Source organism: Danio rerio, chromosome 20, assembly GCF_052040795.2.
Source record: "Danio rerio strain M-AB ecotype USA chromosome 20, GRCz13ab, whole genome shotgun sequence".
NCBI lineage: Eukaryota > Metazoa > Chordata > Actinopteri > Cypriniformes > Danionidae > Danio > Danio rerio.
The window spans coordinates 49971206-49989406 of NC_141040.1; the positions used below are offsets into that span (position 1 = coordinate 49971206).

Here is an 18201-nt window from a genome sequence, read left to right on the forward strand (position 1 = left end):
CACCCACCATTAATGAATAAGCACCACTGCAAATTGTATATTAAGGGATTTACTGTAATTGAAAACAACAATGAATTAGGACAAAAAAAAAACCCAGAAACAACTATCTAACTAATGCTGCGATGACTTACTAATATTTGTGCAATAATTCTAAAATGAATGTCTAATAATTATAATGACAAAATATTAATGATAACGATGATCTCAATAATGAATTACATTGCTCACGATCATGCTGCCTTGAATGTGCTTGAATGCAAGTTATGTGCTACAAAAAGTCAGACTGTTACGTTTTGACAAATTAATTTATGGTTTGCATCAAACAAAAATGAAGCACTGCAGTAAGAAATATTTATTATGCACTATTGTTTTTATATGGATGTCAATCTAATAAATAATATTTATGCTACAAATCTAACTAAAAAATATAACAAAAAATCCAATTCAAGGCTAAAAGCTGCAAAGTACTGATCAGTAATTAAATAAAAAAATAATATACACCTCAAGAAAAAATGACAAAAGAAAGTAAGAAAAGTCTCACTTCCTTCACTCTTTAAAGGTTTTGGTTTGGGTTGTGTCATTGTAAATGCTCAGTCTCGTTATGAGCTGATCTTCATTTTTCTGTGTTTGTGAAAAAAGCAGGTGAATCAGCCGACCCAATATATGAGCAGGCAGAGCTGGATTCTCGCGATGACCATCTGCGCAATACAGTTCTTTGTCATGAGCCGCAGTTGCTGTTTAAAATTAGTAAAGGTGAGCTTCTTTGGCGATGGTGTGTACAGTGTTAGATTTTACATTTAGCAGACATTTGCGTTGAACATGGAGTGAATGCAACACATCGAGATTCGGGCACCTCCTCCAAAAACACTTCAATGATCTCGGCTGGCGGATCAACATTCAAAACAGAATCGCTTTCATCTGTGCCATTGTTTCTTACTTTAGGTGGGATTTGCAAACCTGTGTACTTTTCACTCTTCAGCCGTTTGCATTTCCCTTGATCACAAAAGCACCCCGTCATCTGACAGCGGAAAGCCTTGAATGATTGACAGCTGAACCAATATAGTGTCAATATAATCGTCTTTTTGCAGATGTGGTTATAAGCCTCGCGGCTGTTGCAAGCTACAGGCCTAGGCCAGTCTTTAAATCTTGAGTCTTCCAGCCAGAGGTCCGAAAACGTACATTTCCCCATGTTTTAATTTAATTCTTGAACGAAAGCGAGCTCGCCTGTATGGTTGGCAGCAAGCCAGCCGGGTACCCAGTTTGTTTCAGCACGCGCACGCGAATACCACCTCACATGACAGCGCTCAGGTCCTACTCTCAACATATAAATAAATCCACGCAAAATTTAGAATAAAGGTCTGCACCTAACACAAACTGGAATTGTATCAAAAATGTAATACCTCGTCAGATGACGTTATTACTTTTTAATACTTTTTAATGCCCTTAATTGTGGCTAATTTCATTTACTACCTTTTACTACCTTTACTACTACCTTAACCTAGTTAAGCCTTTCAATGTCACTTTAAGCTGTATAAAAGTGTCTTGAAAAAATCTAGTCAAATATTATTTACTGTCATCATGGCAAAGGTAAAATAAATGAGTTATTAGAAATGAGTTATTCAAACTATTATGTATAGAAATGTGTTGACTCTTCTCTCCATTAAACAGAAATTGGGGAAAAAAGTACAGGGAAGCTAATAATTAAGGGGGACTAATAATTCTGACTTCAACAGTAAATGTCTATTAATATGTTAAAATTTTCTTGCAACTAAACGAGAAGAGAATATAAAGCGTACCCATCTGCATTTCTGTCCTGCAGCAGAGCAGCAGCTGACGCCAGCTTCTTCCTCTTCTCCTCCATCTTCACTTTCTTCTCTTGAGCCTGAAAGTTAAGAGCATGAGTTAGACTTAAAACTCTTAAAAGACTGCAGCAATGCACTGCTTTTGCTGTTCGAAATACAACATTTTGAATGTTTGTAAACAAAAAAAAGTTAATTGGACAATGCAGTTGTTTTAAAATACAATATATTTGGAATGCGTTTCATGAACCGGCCCCCATGACAAACTAATTGAATAGCCCTGGTCTAAATCTTCCCCCACGCTACTCGCTCTATTTCCTTGTGTTCACCTTTATGACATTAGTAAACTCTAACTTGCATTTGGATCCTTTTGTCTTGATTATTTAACATGTGACAAAAGTATTCCAAATAGGAAATCATTTTGTAATGATTCTAAGTTTAAAGACTTTACCAATTATAATACACCTTTAAAAAATTGTTGTTATTTGAAAACATCTCTATATTTGCTTTTGGTTAAGCCGTTTTGAAAAAAAAAAAAAAAAAAAAAAAGATGTATGTAGTATCTTATTATTTAAAAAGGACAACATTTTGCATAATCATAATAATGATCACGATTAAATAATATTTACCATCATTTAAATTAGACGTATACTTTAAAATGTTGTTTTAAATCATACGTTTTAAATTTGAAAGTTAATATTTGCAATATTGAAACAATAATTAATTGTGGATATTAATCTAAGTTATGAAATTAAATATAACTACTGCTTAATTCACATTTTAAAAATGGAAAGTTTGCTCTGGGGAAAAATAAAAAAATTGAAATTAAATAAAAGCCACATAAAAAATGTAGACTGCAGAAAAAAGTTTTCTAAAAAAATGTCGTTTAAGTTTAAAATGTTTATTTATTTAATAATAATAAAAACAATATCATAATAATAATTAATAAACTCGTAAAATTCATGACACCATATCTGAATTCTCTCATCTCTCACAGAAAAAGAAAGTTATCAAGAAAGTTAAAGTTTGATTTAATAATAATAATAATAAAAAACAAGAAAGACATTTGCTTAATAATAAAAGTAATAATTATTCTTATTATTAAACACAAAAAAACTCATGATGCCATATCTGAATTCGCTCACCCTCAGTTCTCGGGAGTCATTGCTTGTCATGTTTCATAATATAGGTGTCAACGCCACATAAAAATCTATTTTTAAAGAAAGTTTCAATGTTGTTAAAGTCTCTTAATAATAAAATCTATTTATTTATTTAATAATAAAAATAAGAAAGTTATTTGCTTAATAATATTGATAATAATACCAAACACTCAGCTTCTCATGCTATATCTAAACTAGAGGCACCTCCTCTGTCTCACCTTCAGCTCATGGAGTCATTGCTTGTCATGTTTACAAAATAAAATAAAATAAAAAGCCACATTTTAAAAAATACAGACAAATAAAGAAATGTAGACAGTTTGTAGACAGCCACAGAAAAATAACATTTCCAAAAAATATTCAATGTTGTTTCAAAGTCTCTTAATAAGAATTCAATTATTTATTGAACAAGAATGAATGCTTAATGTTATGTACTTTAAATAAATAAATAAATATTAATAATAATAATAGTATTGGTAAAAATCTCTCACCCTGAGTTCTCGGAGTCTGTCTCTCTCAGCTATCCTCATCTGTTCTTGTGGGTCGAGGCTAATCTCCATACTCTGAGCCTCAGAGTTTTTCTCAGCTGCTGTTTCCTCAGATCGACTGTTTTCGGTGTCTTTCTCCGACAGGTCCAGCTTTCCCGCCAGCACAGCGTTCACTTTGCATAAAGGAAACTCGTGCAGCGTCTGGTGGAAGTGTGAGGGGAAGCCGAAGCTCTCCATGCCAGCTCTCGTCGGTCCTCCGCCGGGAAACATCTGAATCACCGAACCAAAGCCTGACAAACACATACGGTGCAATTACATTAGCCTTTAAATTACACACAAATCAAACTGCGAATCGAAAATATGCCTAATGTATAAAATATGCTTGGACATATGGACATATTTGTGAAGCTGTGATTTGCTGTCAATCCCACTTTTGTTGTCTTTATCTTTCTCCTTGGCGTTTTAAATCTTGGGAATTACCATCATTTGTAATAGCCTGGCATTTTTTTATTAGTATTATATAAATAAATAAATAAATAAATAAATATATATAAATATATTCATATTCATTTGTAGGTTTTTTTTTTTTGTTGTTTTTTTTGTTATGCACTGTTGTTGTGACAAAACTTCTAAAAGAAAATGGGAAAAAAAAGTATAAAATATGCTTTATAGGCTACAGCCCCCCTAAAATAGGCCTAGCAACAACCATGAGCATGAATTTGTTTAAGATTACGTTTGCATTTCTCAGTCACATGCTGTACAAAAAAAAACAAAAAAAAATGACATTTTAATTAAATAGAAAAAAAAAACAATTAAAAACACACACATTTAAAAAAATTTCAAGAATGCTTCAGTATTTTTAGAGTTTCTTAAGAAGATTTAATTCATTCATTCATTCATTTTTTTGTCGGCTTAGTCCCTTTATTAATCCGGGGTCGCCACAGCGGAATGAACCGCCAACTTATCCAGGAAGTTTTTACGCAGCGGCTGCACTTCCAGCCGCAACTCATCTCTAGGAAACATCCACACACTCATTCACACACACACTCAAGAACTACGGACAATTTAGCCAACCCAATTCGCCTGTGCCGCATGTCTTTGGACTGTGGGGGAAACCGGAGCACCCGGAGGAAAACCATGCGAACGCAGGGAGAACATGCAAACTCCACACAGAAACATCAACTGAGCCGAGGTTCGAACCAGCGACCTTCTTGCTGTGAGGCGACAGCACTACCTACTGCGCCACTGCCTCGCACCAGAAGATTTAATCATTTAATAATAATAATAATAATAATAAACACATGACCAATCTTAATTCGTTCACTTTCCTTTGGTTTAGTCACTTTATTTATCAGGGGTGGCCACAGCGGAATGAATCGCCAACTTATCCAGCACTATGACCAATTTAGTTTATTCAATTCACCTATAGCACGTCTTTGGACTGTGGGGAAACCGGAGCACCACAGGAAACCCATGCCAACACAGGGAGAACATGCAAACTCCACAGAGAACTGCCAACTGACCAAGCTGGGACACGACCCAGCGACCTTCTTGCTGAGGCGACAGTGCTTAACACTGAGCCACCATGTCGCCCATGCCTAATCTCTATTGATCAAACGAGTGCCCTAACCCTTTCTCAAAGGTTTATTCAACATTTAGAAAGGATTATAAATGCATTCTGTAGATTTAACATTGCAGAAAGGTAAAACTGATGTTATTACCTCCCATTCTCTCCATGACTGAGCCCAACACCAGTCCAGCACACGTCTCAAACACTATGATTTTACTGCCGGCGTGGATGTTACCCAGAGTCAACATCTGAGCCAACGTGTCGTATCGCAGATGACTAGAGGAAGCAGAAATATTTAACACAGTCAAATGTTCTGAAGGACATCTTATACAGCGTTACAAACAGGCCAGCTAAAACGGTGATAGTACATAAGAGCTGTCAACCATGTCAGGCCCCATTTCATTTTTAGATAAGTGGTTACTGGGAGGTCATTTTAGAAAACTTCCCGAAATCAAAAAAATAAAATAAGTCAATGATGAGTAAATGATAACAATTTCATGTTTTCTAGATCGCCTACCATATTTTTCCAGGCTCTCTGCCGTGGTACATCATCGCCAGAAGACGAGTGGAGGGTTTTAAGACCGTTATATCACTTTCGTACCTGAAAACATAAAGCCAAAACCATTATTATGGTTTATATTGTACAAGAGATTATTAAGATATGAAATACAAATGTTTGAACACACTTTTTCTTTTTCTTCTTGATGTATTTCTCCTGAGCAAACTCAGTTTTGTCCTTGAATGTTGTGCTGTTGTCTATAAGCTGCTGAACAATTTCCTGAAACAAAAATGGCAGTTAAATAACCCACTAAACACATCAAAAACACCTAAAAACATTTTTAGAAAAGCACAAATGACAGTGTTTTCTTTTCCTCTAACCAACAATCCTTGACTAGTAAACGATTCAGTTACAAGCACAATTTGCATTAAAGTCAGTTGATTGACATGCAGTAGCCAACATTTTAAGAGGACAAAAAAACAAAGTTGTAATAAGTGCAGGGTGGCCAGATTTTCACAAGTTAACTAATGACCACTCAAAACTAGCCCAATAATATCAAAACACTAAAATATATGCCACCACACATTCATAAAATACATATTTTGCATTACTGTGTGCATCATACATGGTTTCTTCTTTGAAAATAAGTGTATACTAGTTTATGTAGTCTTTCGCAACTCAAAGTTGCATCATGCTAGTAGAGTTTATCATTGGTTAAATATAAATGTAGTGAAGTAAAATATTTTTAACACAACCTTATAAATATAACAGATGAAATATGTCAAAGCTTTAAACTGCAGAATTAGAAAAATAACTGGTTGCAAGTGGTTAACAGCAGCCCAATTCTGCAGAAAAAAAAACCCCTGCCTAAAACTAGTGATGGCTGATTCCAAACCACTACACTATGAAGCCTCAAAACAATTATAAATATTTAGTATCAAATTCGTGGTTTGGGTAAATTAAACTATAGGTGCGTTCAACTTGAACCATGGCTGCAGCCGGTGATCAACGAGATTAGAAAGAGTTGAAAACGGAGGCGTCAAGCCGGACACTTCGGGGCTCATAGATGCGGCAGCCAAGATGACCGATCACATGGCGTCATCATGATTTGTTTATTTGTAACAACAAAAGATTTACACCACAAATACAACAGAATAGTCTCTACAAACTAGTCCATTTTTAAACAATAAGGGAATTATGAATTAAATATATAAAAACCGCATGAGAGAAATATTGGGAAACGAGAGGGTAATATACACAGGCCTATTAAATACAAAGCAATAAGCACAATTCTAGAAGTTTAAACATCCCTCTTTAGGCAAATTTTTCTTGTTTGATTATGCTAAAAATAGGTTTACATTTATTTACATTTATAGATATAAAACTTTCCGATATATATTAGTGTAAAACCCAAAATAAGGTGTTTTGATTGAGTCTTAAACTATGATTAAGATAATTTTGGATAATGAAAGCATTTATACATGTAACAGTCGCGCGGCGTCTGCGCAGTGTCAATCTGGACAAAATTTCAAACCGGAATGCAGCGCTTTAAGATTTCGATTGATCTGCGCATCGCTGTATGAAGTGGAATGCACCTTTTGTTATGTCATTGCGGTTTCGAAACGTTTAGAAAATTTTACGGTTCTCCACTGGGGGGCGATCTGTGTAACACCATAAAAGCACGATTCATGTTTTTGCCCCATTGACTTCCATCATAACCACACTTTTGATTGGAAAGCCATGACAGCATATAATCATGCATTCTTGATTGTTGCTGGTTTTTCCTGTTGGGAAGAGGTAAAATGTGTCATTTTTACTGTTGATCATCAGATAGCACCATTAACCCTTTAGATTAAAAAGTTTCTGGCTTTTATATGGAGTTCTTTAGAGTAAAACAGCGGATTATAGTGTGTGTGTGTGTGTGTGTGTGTGTGTGTGGGTGTGTGTGTGTGTGTGTGTGTGTGTGTGTGTGTGTGTGTGTGTGTGTGCAAAAATACACTCACTACGTTTACTATGTTCTGTGAGCTCAGCTGCTTATTTTGATTTTCTCAGAGATCAAGATAAATGTGCAAAAGTCTCTCTCACACACACACACCACATATAAAACCCAGAAACTAAGCTTTTTTGCACTGCAACTCATAATTAACAATAAATATGACAGATTTTACCTTATTGAAACAGGTAAAAAAAAAAAAATCACCCACAATCAAGAAAGCATGATTACATGCTGTAATGACTTTGCAATAAAAAAAAAGTCATCATAATAGAAGTCAATGAGACAAAAACAATCCCGAACATAACGAAAGAGTAGTCAATTTGCCCATAGTATAGTGTTGAGTTTTTGAAAAATTCCAAAGCATTTTCCAAAATATGTGTCAAAATAAGATGTCACTGAAACTCATTCCATTCGCTGAAACACAGAAAACGTTGTGGCCTCAAATTCAACCCAGAGTGGATGAAAAAAATCCCCAACAGCAGCACACAAGGATTAATGTAAAGGTTTTACTGGAGTACATACCTGTCCCTTTAGCCCCTGCTCTTTCAGCGTTTCGATATCATCTCTGGTGAGTTTCTGAGATCTGCCATCATCCACTATATGCCTGTTATCCTGGCCTGCTTCTTTAGAATCTGTGACAGAGAAAAACACACACAATCTCATCTTAACATGAAATATTAAAACATATATAATAACAAAACAAATGCATATGTTGAATACCTAACGAGTCTCCAGCACGTTTTACAGGCTTGTGTTTCAGTGAACCGCCGGCTACGATCTCAAACATGGTCCCATACAGCTGACCGACAGCATTGTCCATGAAAAACCACTGCTTCTCAAAAATCACTTTCCTACAACACACAGAATACCAAAATCAAAGCTAGTGAGGTGAGCACACACACACACACACACACTTAAATAGCTGAAAAAAAAGAAAAAAAAGAAAAGAAATTGACCATCGCTTAGTATTTGTCTTGTTTTCCATTAACAGATTAATGATACAGAAAAAGAGCAGATTTTAATTAACATCTAAATTGTTTGATTAATAATGCTTCTTAGATTTAACATTTCATAAATAATAAAACATCATGAATAAGACTACAAAACAAATCAGTGAAAGACAAAACTAGCAGCTATGAAGAATCTGCATATTTTATTTGTGTAGTTGACAGGGATGTTGTACATTAATAAAACATATCTGTAAATGTAGCAGAACATTTTTTTATCTGTAGTCCCTGGACAGAATGTTAAAAATCTCCCTAAATGTATTTAAAATACATATTAAAACAATTCTACAGGTTAAATCACAATTAATTAAATAATGAAATAAAAAAAGCACAGAATGCCTCCACTTACTCCACAAGCTCCCAAATGTAGGTTTCAAATGTTGACTGATTTTATTTCAAGATTCATTAATTGGCAAAACTGAATTTCAAAATGAACATCGACATACTCAATGTGATGTAAATAAAAATAAATGCATTCACACACACACTATATTATCATTATATTATTATATTATTTAAATACCAAAATCATTGAAACACTTAAAAAAATGTATATAAAACGAAAGCCAAATACAAGTTTAAAATAGTTTTTAAACAAGATAAATGAAAGACTTTAAGACCCCCTTTCAGACCACATGAAAAAAATAAATGTAATTTGACGGGAACAAAATATGTTTGTTTTAATATTTAAATTTGTAGGGAACAGAAGAGTTGTATCGGCAACACTAATAAAAAATACATACATACATAAAAAAAAAAAAAAAAAAATATATATATATATATATATATATATATATATATATATATATATATATATATATATATATATATATATATATATATATATATATATATATATATATATATATATATATATATATATAAAACCTTTTTTTATTAACTCTGCCCCTAAACAAAAATACTAAAGATACTTATACATCAACATCTAATACCATAAATGTACGAAATTAAGACTAACTATTCTTATTTAAAACTTTTTAAAGGCCTAAATAGAGGAGTCAAGTAATTTAAAGACCCACAGAAACCCTGTGTTGAGGTACAGTTTGTTATATATTTGCATATTCGTTCAGTGACTTTTTTTGTTGTTTTTGTTTTAATAAATTGTCGTTAAGTATTTTACAAAGATTACAATATGTAAAAATAAAAATATACAATAAAATATTAATAAAAATTTCAGTGATGAATTGTGACATGCTCCTTACATTTTTATTTAACCTTCTAAAAACAAACAGGCATTCCAAACTATGGAACAGCCTAGATCAGAGTCTCAAACAATGTCAGGATAATAATCAGTTTAAAAAGTAGTATAAATATGTATTATTAAAGGAATATAATGATGAAGGTGATTGAAAAATGAGAAAACGAGAAAGGTATGATTAATTTTAATTAATGGTTATTTGCAGTACTGTGTTTTGTTTTATTTTCCTTCTGGGTCTTTGTTACAAAATGTAAAGGTACAATTGAAATCAAACATATAATATGTCAAAAATACCAAAAAGATAAAATATGTTTAATGAAAAAGAAGAGATGAGTATAAGAAGAAATAAGTTTAAGTAATGGATGAATGATGTATGTGGTAATGGGGTGGGGAAAATAATAAGCTTGTGCTTTATCCCACTCAATTTTTGACCATGTTGAAATTTATTTTTCCTTTATGATATTTTATGTATGTTTTTGTTCGAAAATAAATAAATCAAATCAAAAGCAGGTATTACACTTTTTGTTATCAACCACTCCACATAATCTGTCCCAATAATTTTGACAATAGTACACCTTTAAAGTAGATATTCCTAAGATTCAAAATCTTTCAAGCAGAAAACTGCATTACATTACAACAAACATTACTGTTTACTTTAAATCGTATTCTAAGAAACCCATTGCATGGATACATGTCGTTAAATGTTTTAAAGTGTACTTCTTTCATTTTAGGTAACAAGCCCTGCAATGTTTACCATGGTACTCAGAATATTCGGTCTGAAATCACATGCAAGTATGACTATTAGCATTATTTAATTGCCCGTGATAATGCTGTATTTTGATAGTCATTGGCTGCTAATAAGATTTCCATATTTACAATTTGCAAACAATACTTTTCTGAACTTATATTATTAAGAAGTCCGAATGTTCGAAAATAAAACCAACTTTACCCCAGTGTAATGTGCTGTCCGATTTTAGATACCACTGTATACTAAACCTCAGGCTTTCCAGTGCAAAATACGCATTATAAAATGGCATTTAATAAAACAATATTTAGTTATTCAACTCACTTTTTATTCTCCACCTGGACAGATTTAAAGACTTCTCCTCTCTTCAGCACTACATAGTCTCCGTATGCGATTCTGCTGTCTTCATCGCTGTCATTCACACACTCCGCCATTTATTGGATTGAGACCGTCCGGAAGATGCGTAGAAATATACTTTAACAAACCCAAAAGTAAAGTCGTAATATCAATGATTACACACCAAACATTGGCTCATTCAAGCGATGCTCCTGCTTTCCGACCGCACGTGTGTTCGGTCACTTCCTGTTTGGAGAGGCCGACTAATCGAGCATAGATTTAGAGAACTGATGACAGGCTGACTGGTTGAGTCACAGATAAAAAAATAAATCTCATATTTATTGAAGTGAATGCATCTTAGCTTTATACAAAGATTAAATAAATATAAAAAAGACCAGCATGTTCTAAATAATTTCATCATCGTATCATATAATATCTGTAGTAAGAGTTTGCCCAAACTTAAAGTACACATGAAAACGAGCTAAACATACTGTGTCATTAAGAAATATAAAATGTTTGGCCGTGTAAACTTAAATTCATTCATTTATTTTCTTGGCCACAGCGGAATGAACCGCCAACTTAAGCCTGATTTATACTTCTGCGTCAGGTCACCGGCCTAACCCACGGCGCATGCAACGTGCGTAGCTGTGCATTTATACTTCTGCGCGCTGTCTCTGTCGGTCTGCATTAACACTTCCGAAACGCTAGTTGGCAGTGAGGTGTTAATGTTCCTCTGTGTCGAGTTTCTTCGCTACTTTTTTGCTTTTCCTGAACACTTCCGGGATGTACAAGTGGCTCAAACTCGCTCATTTTGAGGCAGGAACCGGCGGACGTGCAACAACTTTAACTATGAGGTAAACACAAAACAAGACCTTCCATCCGGAGCTCCTTCACGGTACTTCACACTTGTAAACAATCACTTGCGCGGCGTCGCGCCATTCGCGCGGCTCTCGGTCCCGCCCAGACTCGTCAGTGCTACTAAGCCGACCAATCACAGAGCTTGCGCTACGCGTCGTTGCGACGTGTAGTTACATTTTTTGAGAGGTGCACGTCAGTAACGTCAGCGCCGTAGCATACGCCGGTGTTTGACGCAGAAGTATAAATCAGCCTTTATCCAGCACGTTTTTGCTCAGCCCTTCCAGCCGCCACCCATCTCTGGGAAACATTCGTACACACACACACACACACACACACACACACACACACACACACACACACACACACACACACACTCTCATACACCGCGGACAATTTAGAGTACCCAATTCACCTGTACCACATCTTTGGACTGTGGGGGAAACCGGAGCACCCGGAGGAAACCCACACGAACGCAGGGAGAACATGCAAACTCCACACTGAAACGCCAACTGAGCCGAGGTTCGAACCAGCGACCTTCTTGCTGTGAGGCGACAGCACTACTGCGCCACTGCATCGCCTAATCTTAAATTGAAATCTGAAAATGCACTTCCTGTTTATTTTCAGTTAAGGGTGCTTTCACATCTGTAGTTCGCTTCATTTGGTCCGGACCAAGGGCAACAAATAATACACTGTAGCATTTCCTGTCATCCTTGCGTCCTTTTCACACCACACTGATTGCTTTGGTCAGAACCTGTTGAAAAGAACCAAAATGCAGTCATCTGACAAAATACACCTTACTCATTGGCCAGATGTTATTGAACGTATTTCCTAAACTGCTTTTCGATTGGTCAGAATTTACGTGCAGGAAAATGTTAATGGAACTCCCGCAAGTAAACAAACCGGCAGATACAAAATGACGATTTTTACTATGGAGAGACGACTGCGCTGGCTGATTGTATCCCTGCTCATAGTATACTATATAGTTTGTTTACATCACTTTAGACAATCTATACACTCAAGAATGAAGCGTGGCTGGTACTGGAAAACAATGTTTTAATGCATAGCAAACGGCGAAGGTGCATTATACGTAACTTCAGGAGGAGACGTGAATTAATTTAGCTAAACTGCAACATGGTCATCTTTGGGAAATATTACCATCGATCCATCAGGTAATGTTTTTCCCTCTCTCTGTTTAAAATTGTTGGTAAAGCGCTGTCAACAAATGTTTTTCCTCAACATCCCATAATGCACAGCGCATCGGCATACGGCAGCTGGATTAGCCCAAAAAGGCGCAATTGCGTTTGGGTCTGTTTTAGTTCGGATCATATTCTCACAACAAACGAACCGCTCCAGGATTGGTTTGAAAGCATACCGAGACCACCTCTTCAAGCAAGTCTCGATAAATTTTTTTGGGTCCGCTCTTGGTGCGCACTCGAGTATGATTGCTACATTCACACCTGCCCAAACGAACCGCACCAAGTGGGAAAACAAACTCTAGTGCGATTCAACAGAAATAAATAAGGCAGATGTGAAAGAACCCATAAATTCTCTGATTACATCTGTCTGAGGTATTGGGCGTGGCTTTACTTAACCATGCCTTTCTGACTGTCAGCTTCGACAGTGCTATGACAACAGCTGCATCCGAAATCACATACTTCCATCCACCAAAAAACAGTATGTGTGCCTAGTAGTATGTCCGAATTCATATAATTTGAAAAACAGTATGTGAGAAGTACCCGAATGACCTACTACTGCGGATGTAGTACGTCCGAGTTCCATTCATACTACTCACATTCATACTGTATAGAGCGTACTTTTCTAACGGCCGAGTAGTAAATTCAATGTCAAATCAGGTACCTACTGAGTAGTAGGCAGTTTCGGAGGCAGCCAACAACAAGAGGAGTCTGTTAGGTAATAACTAACCTGAAACCCTTTTCTTGATCTTTCAAAAAGAAATGGCTACTACATCCAATCAACCCGCAGTAGAAAAAAACAAGCCATGCCCACTGCTTTCTCATTAAATAGTCTGCTTCTTTAGTAACTGTGTCACAATTCGAAAAAAACTAAACAAAAAACAAACAGTCGCAGCTTCCGGTTTATGCAGACTTTGAAGTCCAAAACATGATTTTGATACGTTACTAAAATATTAATATTTGCGTAATATAATAATGCATGTGTTTTGTGTATTAGGCATATGAGTGACGGTGTTAGATTTTCTTGTTGCAATAATATCTGAAGCTTTTATCATGATAAACAATATTATCCTGACACTGATAAAAGCTTTAAAAAAGGGGTACTTTTACTGGTATAACAGAAAAAACTTTTCAAGAACGTTTAATGTTTGTGTATGTAAAAAGTAACTAAAGTAACTAATTAAATTGGAGAAGCATAATAATGTACAATAGGTAACATTTTACAATAATTATTAGTAAACATTTGCATCAACTAACATCAACAGAAGACACAGTCGTGTTACAGAAGTTATTGTGTATGATTGATTTAAAAAAAAAAGACAAACGATGGATTTACATGTGGAAATGTTTTTAAATAAATAGCCTAACAAGTCTTGAAGCATTTGGACCTTGGATTTATTTAGGGCATTTTTCAGATTTTCTAATCCACATAATGAAAACAAATATGCATAAAATAAACATAAAATAAAGATAAAAACTTTAAAAGGAACTTTTTCTTAAACTGAACCATAAAAAGTACTGTAGGCCTATACAACTTCAAATAAACCTACAAGCAACTCATTTATATTCAATCAACCAGTCAGTCAATCAATCAACCAACCAGTCAGTCAATCAATCAACCAACCAACCAGTCAGTCAATCAACCAACCAGTCAGTCAATCAACCAACCAACCAACCAACCAAACAGCCAGCCAGCCAGCCAATCAATCAATCAATCAATCAATCAATCAATCAATCAATCAATCAATCAATCAATCAATCAATCAATCAATCAATCAATCAATCAATCAATCAATCAATCAATCAATCAATCAATCAATCAATCAAACAACCAACCAACCAACCACACACTGTTACTAAGTCACTCAATCAATCAAATCAATCAATCAACTAACCAACCAGTCAATTAATCAATCAATCAATCAATCAATTTATCAATCAACCAATCAATCAACCAGTCAGTCAATCAATCAATCAACTAACCAGTCAATCGATCAATCATTTAATCAATCAACCAACAATCAACCAACCAACTAATCAATTAAACAACTAATCAATCAATAAATCAACCAACCAACCAGTCATCCAATCGACCATACAGTCAGTCAGTCAGTCAGTCAGTCAGTCAATCAATCAATCAATCAATCAATCAATCAATCAATCAATCAATCAATCAATCAATCAATCAATCAATCAATCAATCAATCAATCAACCAATCAATCAATACTTTTGTTGTAAATTATGTACATTAAAGACACCAACAACAACTTCTAAAAATGTCAAGAGAGAACAACAAATGTATTGTTTTAGATGCAAACATGGAGTTATGTTCTCTTTTGTGTTAACTTGCCTTATTACAAATACAAAAGGACTTAGGCAAAGATGAAGAAAAACACTATATTAAATGGTCATGCTGATCTGAGGTCAGTCTTGTCCTCCTGTGAGTTTGTGGAAGAGTTCTTCATCTAGAGTTTCATTCTGGTCTTTTGAGCGCGTCGAGAGGAAAATGTATCCTCCGATATACTCGTGAACCACCTTACAGTCGCAGCTCTGGCAGGAAAACGCAATCGACACACTCTGGTCAAACTCAATGGTCACCTGCAATGAAAACAACAGCAACAACAAAATATCAGATCTGAAGAAGCCACACATTGTATGAGTGTGTTTTGTAGTAATATTTTCTAAAGTATAGACAGATGAAAATAAAATTCTAAATGCAGGAAATGCGATTAACATGTCACCATTTTTCTCAGACGCGGATGAAGCATCAAGCATGAGTAATTTACATGTTAAGTCAATGCAAAGATGCGAATAGACATCCTGCTACATGTTTCACATGACTGAGGCGGCGCGAGTTGAGTGCTTTGAGCATTTGACGTGCTTAACGCACAAACTGTTTGAGTTGGAAAATCTTAACTTCAGCAGACGTAGACACCGTGTTAACCAATTAGGAGCTTGCTCGTGTAGGGGAGTGATTATGACGTAGCGTCTTTGTTGGTGTCCCGAGGGGAAATCCTCTTAGATAATTGATCAAACTGGGCTCGGCTCAGTCTGAAGCACCACTGAAAGCCTCCATCATCCAGGTATAGTTTCTGGAGGAGTTGATAAGCTTACAGAGATGGGTGCACCTCTGAAAGGACTCAGACAAGGCGCCGAATGAATCTACGCTGTTTTTCAGCCTTCCCAAAGCACATAAACACAGCTATTCTCTCAATAAAATCTATGTTAGCCATTTAGCAATGAAACTAGAGTCACCGGGCAGACAGAAGCCCTGCCCATGACTCGAATCCGCATCTATTTTAAAGTGAATTTGATGCGCGAATAAAGCGAGTAAACCTAAAATGTTCATGCGTCTAATTACGTGCGAATAGCACGATTTATTTGTGCCTTGTGCGTTCCATGTCTACTGTTAAAACAGCATAAAGGTGTTGTTGACTTGAAATTTCCCCCGGATGTTGGTAACAACTAAAAGAAATCCATATATGCAAAAAAAAAACTAATTACAGTTTCATTCTGGTACAGTTGCAAAAATCTCACAGCAGCTGAATGTGAGAAGCTTCTTTAATTGGCCAAATAGTTGTGATATTAATAATAAAAGTGAAAAAACGAGGAAGCGATGCAGCGGATGATGAAGAACAAACAGACAAAAAACCTCAGTCGCCGACAGCTGTTGTTACAGGCCAACCAAGCGGCAACAAGGAGGTCAGGTGGTTTGGAGTGCGTTGTGAGCACCATGCACTACCAAACTCAGAGGGGTGAAGCCGCGCCCCTGGTGCTGAAGGAGCGCGTGCTGCTTTATTTTTCCCGGTGAAACAAGTGCTTGCAAGACTGGGAAATCCCACATTCAGAAAATCCAGCAAACTTCTGATCACTTCCCTAGGAGAAATGTTTCCTATCTACATAACGCTGGCTGAAGTGGCGCCAACCAGATAGCAGGTAGTAATTGGCCCGAGCTTGGCTGCCCTACAGCGCCTCTGGCTCCGATTCGGCATCGGCGAGTGTTATATCCGGGCCGAGTATGGCCCACAGCTCGCTCCCGTACATGGGTTTGTAATGTGAGTGTAAAGCACTGGCCCGATTCCTGTTAACCATATCTGGCCCGAGTCTGTCTGAAGAGTCCGAGCTGCCTCTGGCAATGACTCTCCAGAGTGGCAGCAGAACGCGGCTTCAGCCTCCAGAACAAATTTAAAACTGTCACGAGAAGTCGACTTTTTGAGGCAAAGACACAGAATTTAATGAAAACCGCCTCTGCATCAGTTTCTCTTGATGCGTTTGATTACGCACAGGCAAGCACCCAGTTCAGGTTGACGCAGGAGGAAGATATGAGGTAAGGCTGATATGAGTTATTGTTCATTTGTCAAATAAATAAATGAATAATCTATACGCTCGTCGTGCAAGTTCATTGTTAAAATATGAATGAAAAAAGCGATTAGAAAATATGCAAATGAATTGACTGTCAATAATAGGTTATGACGAACCCTCTCCGGCAAAATGAAAGACAATGACAAAGTCTAACGCGACCTCTGAAAGTAATTTTTTTAGATTTTTTTAATTTTGTTTCATTTGTATGTTTGAATTGTTTGTATTTTCACCTAAATCTGCTTCAATTCTATGTCAACACCTAAAGTTACGCCCTTATTTCTGGCAGTATTAAGACAGCACTAGTTTGCAGCACTTGACAGACCTGTCGAATCTCCCAGTTGACGTTCCACTGTTTCATGTTGGAGAACCTCCAGGTGGTCACCGGTAGACCAGTGGACATGTCGATGCGGATCAACCTGTTGTAGGAGATGCCTAACAGCTCATCTTTCTTGCTTCCTCTGAATCTGTGCCACACAAAACACACATTTTAATCGCACTTCATTACTGAAGGGACATAGCCCTCCTGAATTATAAACCCCCCTGTATATTTGTCCACAATTTCTGTTTAACAGATTTCTAAACATTATAGTTTTAACTAATTTCTTTTGTCTTTGCCATGATGATGGTACATAATATTTTTTTCAAGATACTAGTATTCAGCTTAAAGTGACATTTAAAGACTTAAAGGTTAACTAGGCAAGTTAGGGTAATTAGGCAAGTCATTGTATAACGATTGTTTGTTCTGTAAGCAATCAAAAAAATAAATAAATAAAAATAATATATATATATATATATATATATATATATATATATATATATATATATATATATATATATATATATATATATACATACATACATACATACATACATACATACATACATACAGTTGAAGTCAGAATTATTAGCCCCCCTGAATTATTAGCGCCCCTGAATTATTAGCGCCCCTGTTTATTTTTTTCCCCAATTTC

At 35.8% G+C, this 18201-nt stretch overlaps 2 protein-coding genes across 14 annotated transcripts in view; both read right to left on the minus strand.

The window, feature by feature from the left end:
* trmt6 (tRNA methyltransferase 6 non-catalytic subunit) overlaps nt 1–11067 on the minus strand; it is a 20785-nt gene extending 9718 nt beyond the window's left edge. Inside the window, exons 1-8 of one of the 2 annotated variants that reach the window (XR_015517809.1) lie at nt 10805–11067; nt 8230–8360; nt 8032–8141; nt 5701–5792; nt 5532–5615; nt 5166–5290; nt 3448–3734; nt 1797–1882 (exon numbers count right to left, since the gene is read on the minus strand). Coding sequence is in view for 1 of the 2 variants with exons in the window: in NM_001037392.3 (NP_001032469.3) it covers nt 1797–1882; nt 3448–3734; nt 5166–5290; nt 5532–5615; nt 5701–5792; nt 8032–8141; nt 8230–8360; nt 10805–10914 (1025 nt within the window). In the remaining variant the exon portion in view is untranslated. 2 annotated transcript variants of the gene reach the window in all.
* A 3178-nt stretch (nt 11068–14245) lies between these two features.
* fermt1 (FERM domain containing kindlin 1) overlaps nt 14246–18201 on the minus strand; it is a 211495-nt gene continuing 207539 nt past the window's right edge. For all 12 annotated transcript variants that reach the window (XR_015518940.1, XR_015518939.1, XM_087298803.1 and 9 more), the window contains 2 exons: nt 17553–17694; nt 14246–15466 (listed from right to left, as the gene is read on the minus strand). Coding sequence is in view for 10 of the 12 variants with exons in the window: in XM_087298803.1 (XP_087154929.1) it covers nt 15293–15466; nt 17553–17694 (316 nt within the window). In the remaining 2 variants the exon portion in view is untranslated. The remainder of the gene's footprint in view (nt 15467–17552; nt 17695–18201) is intronic.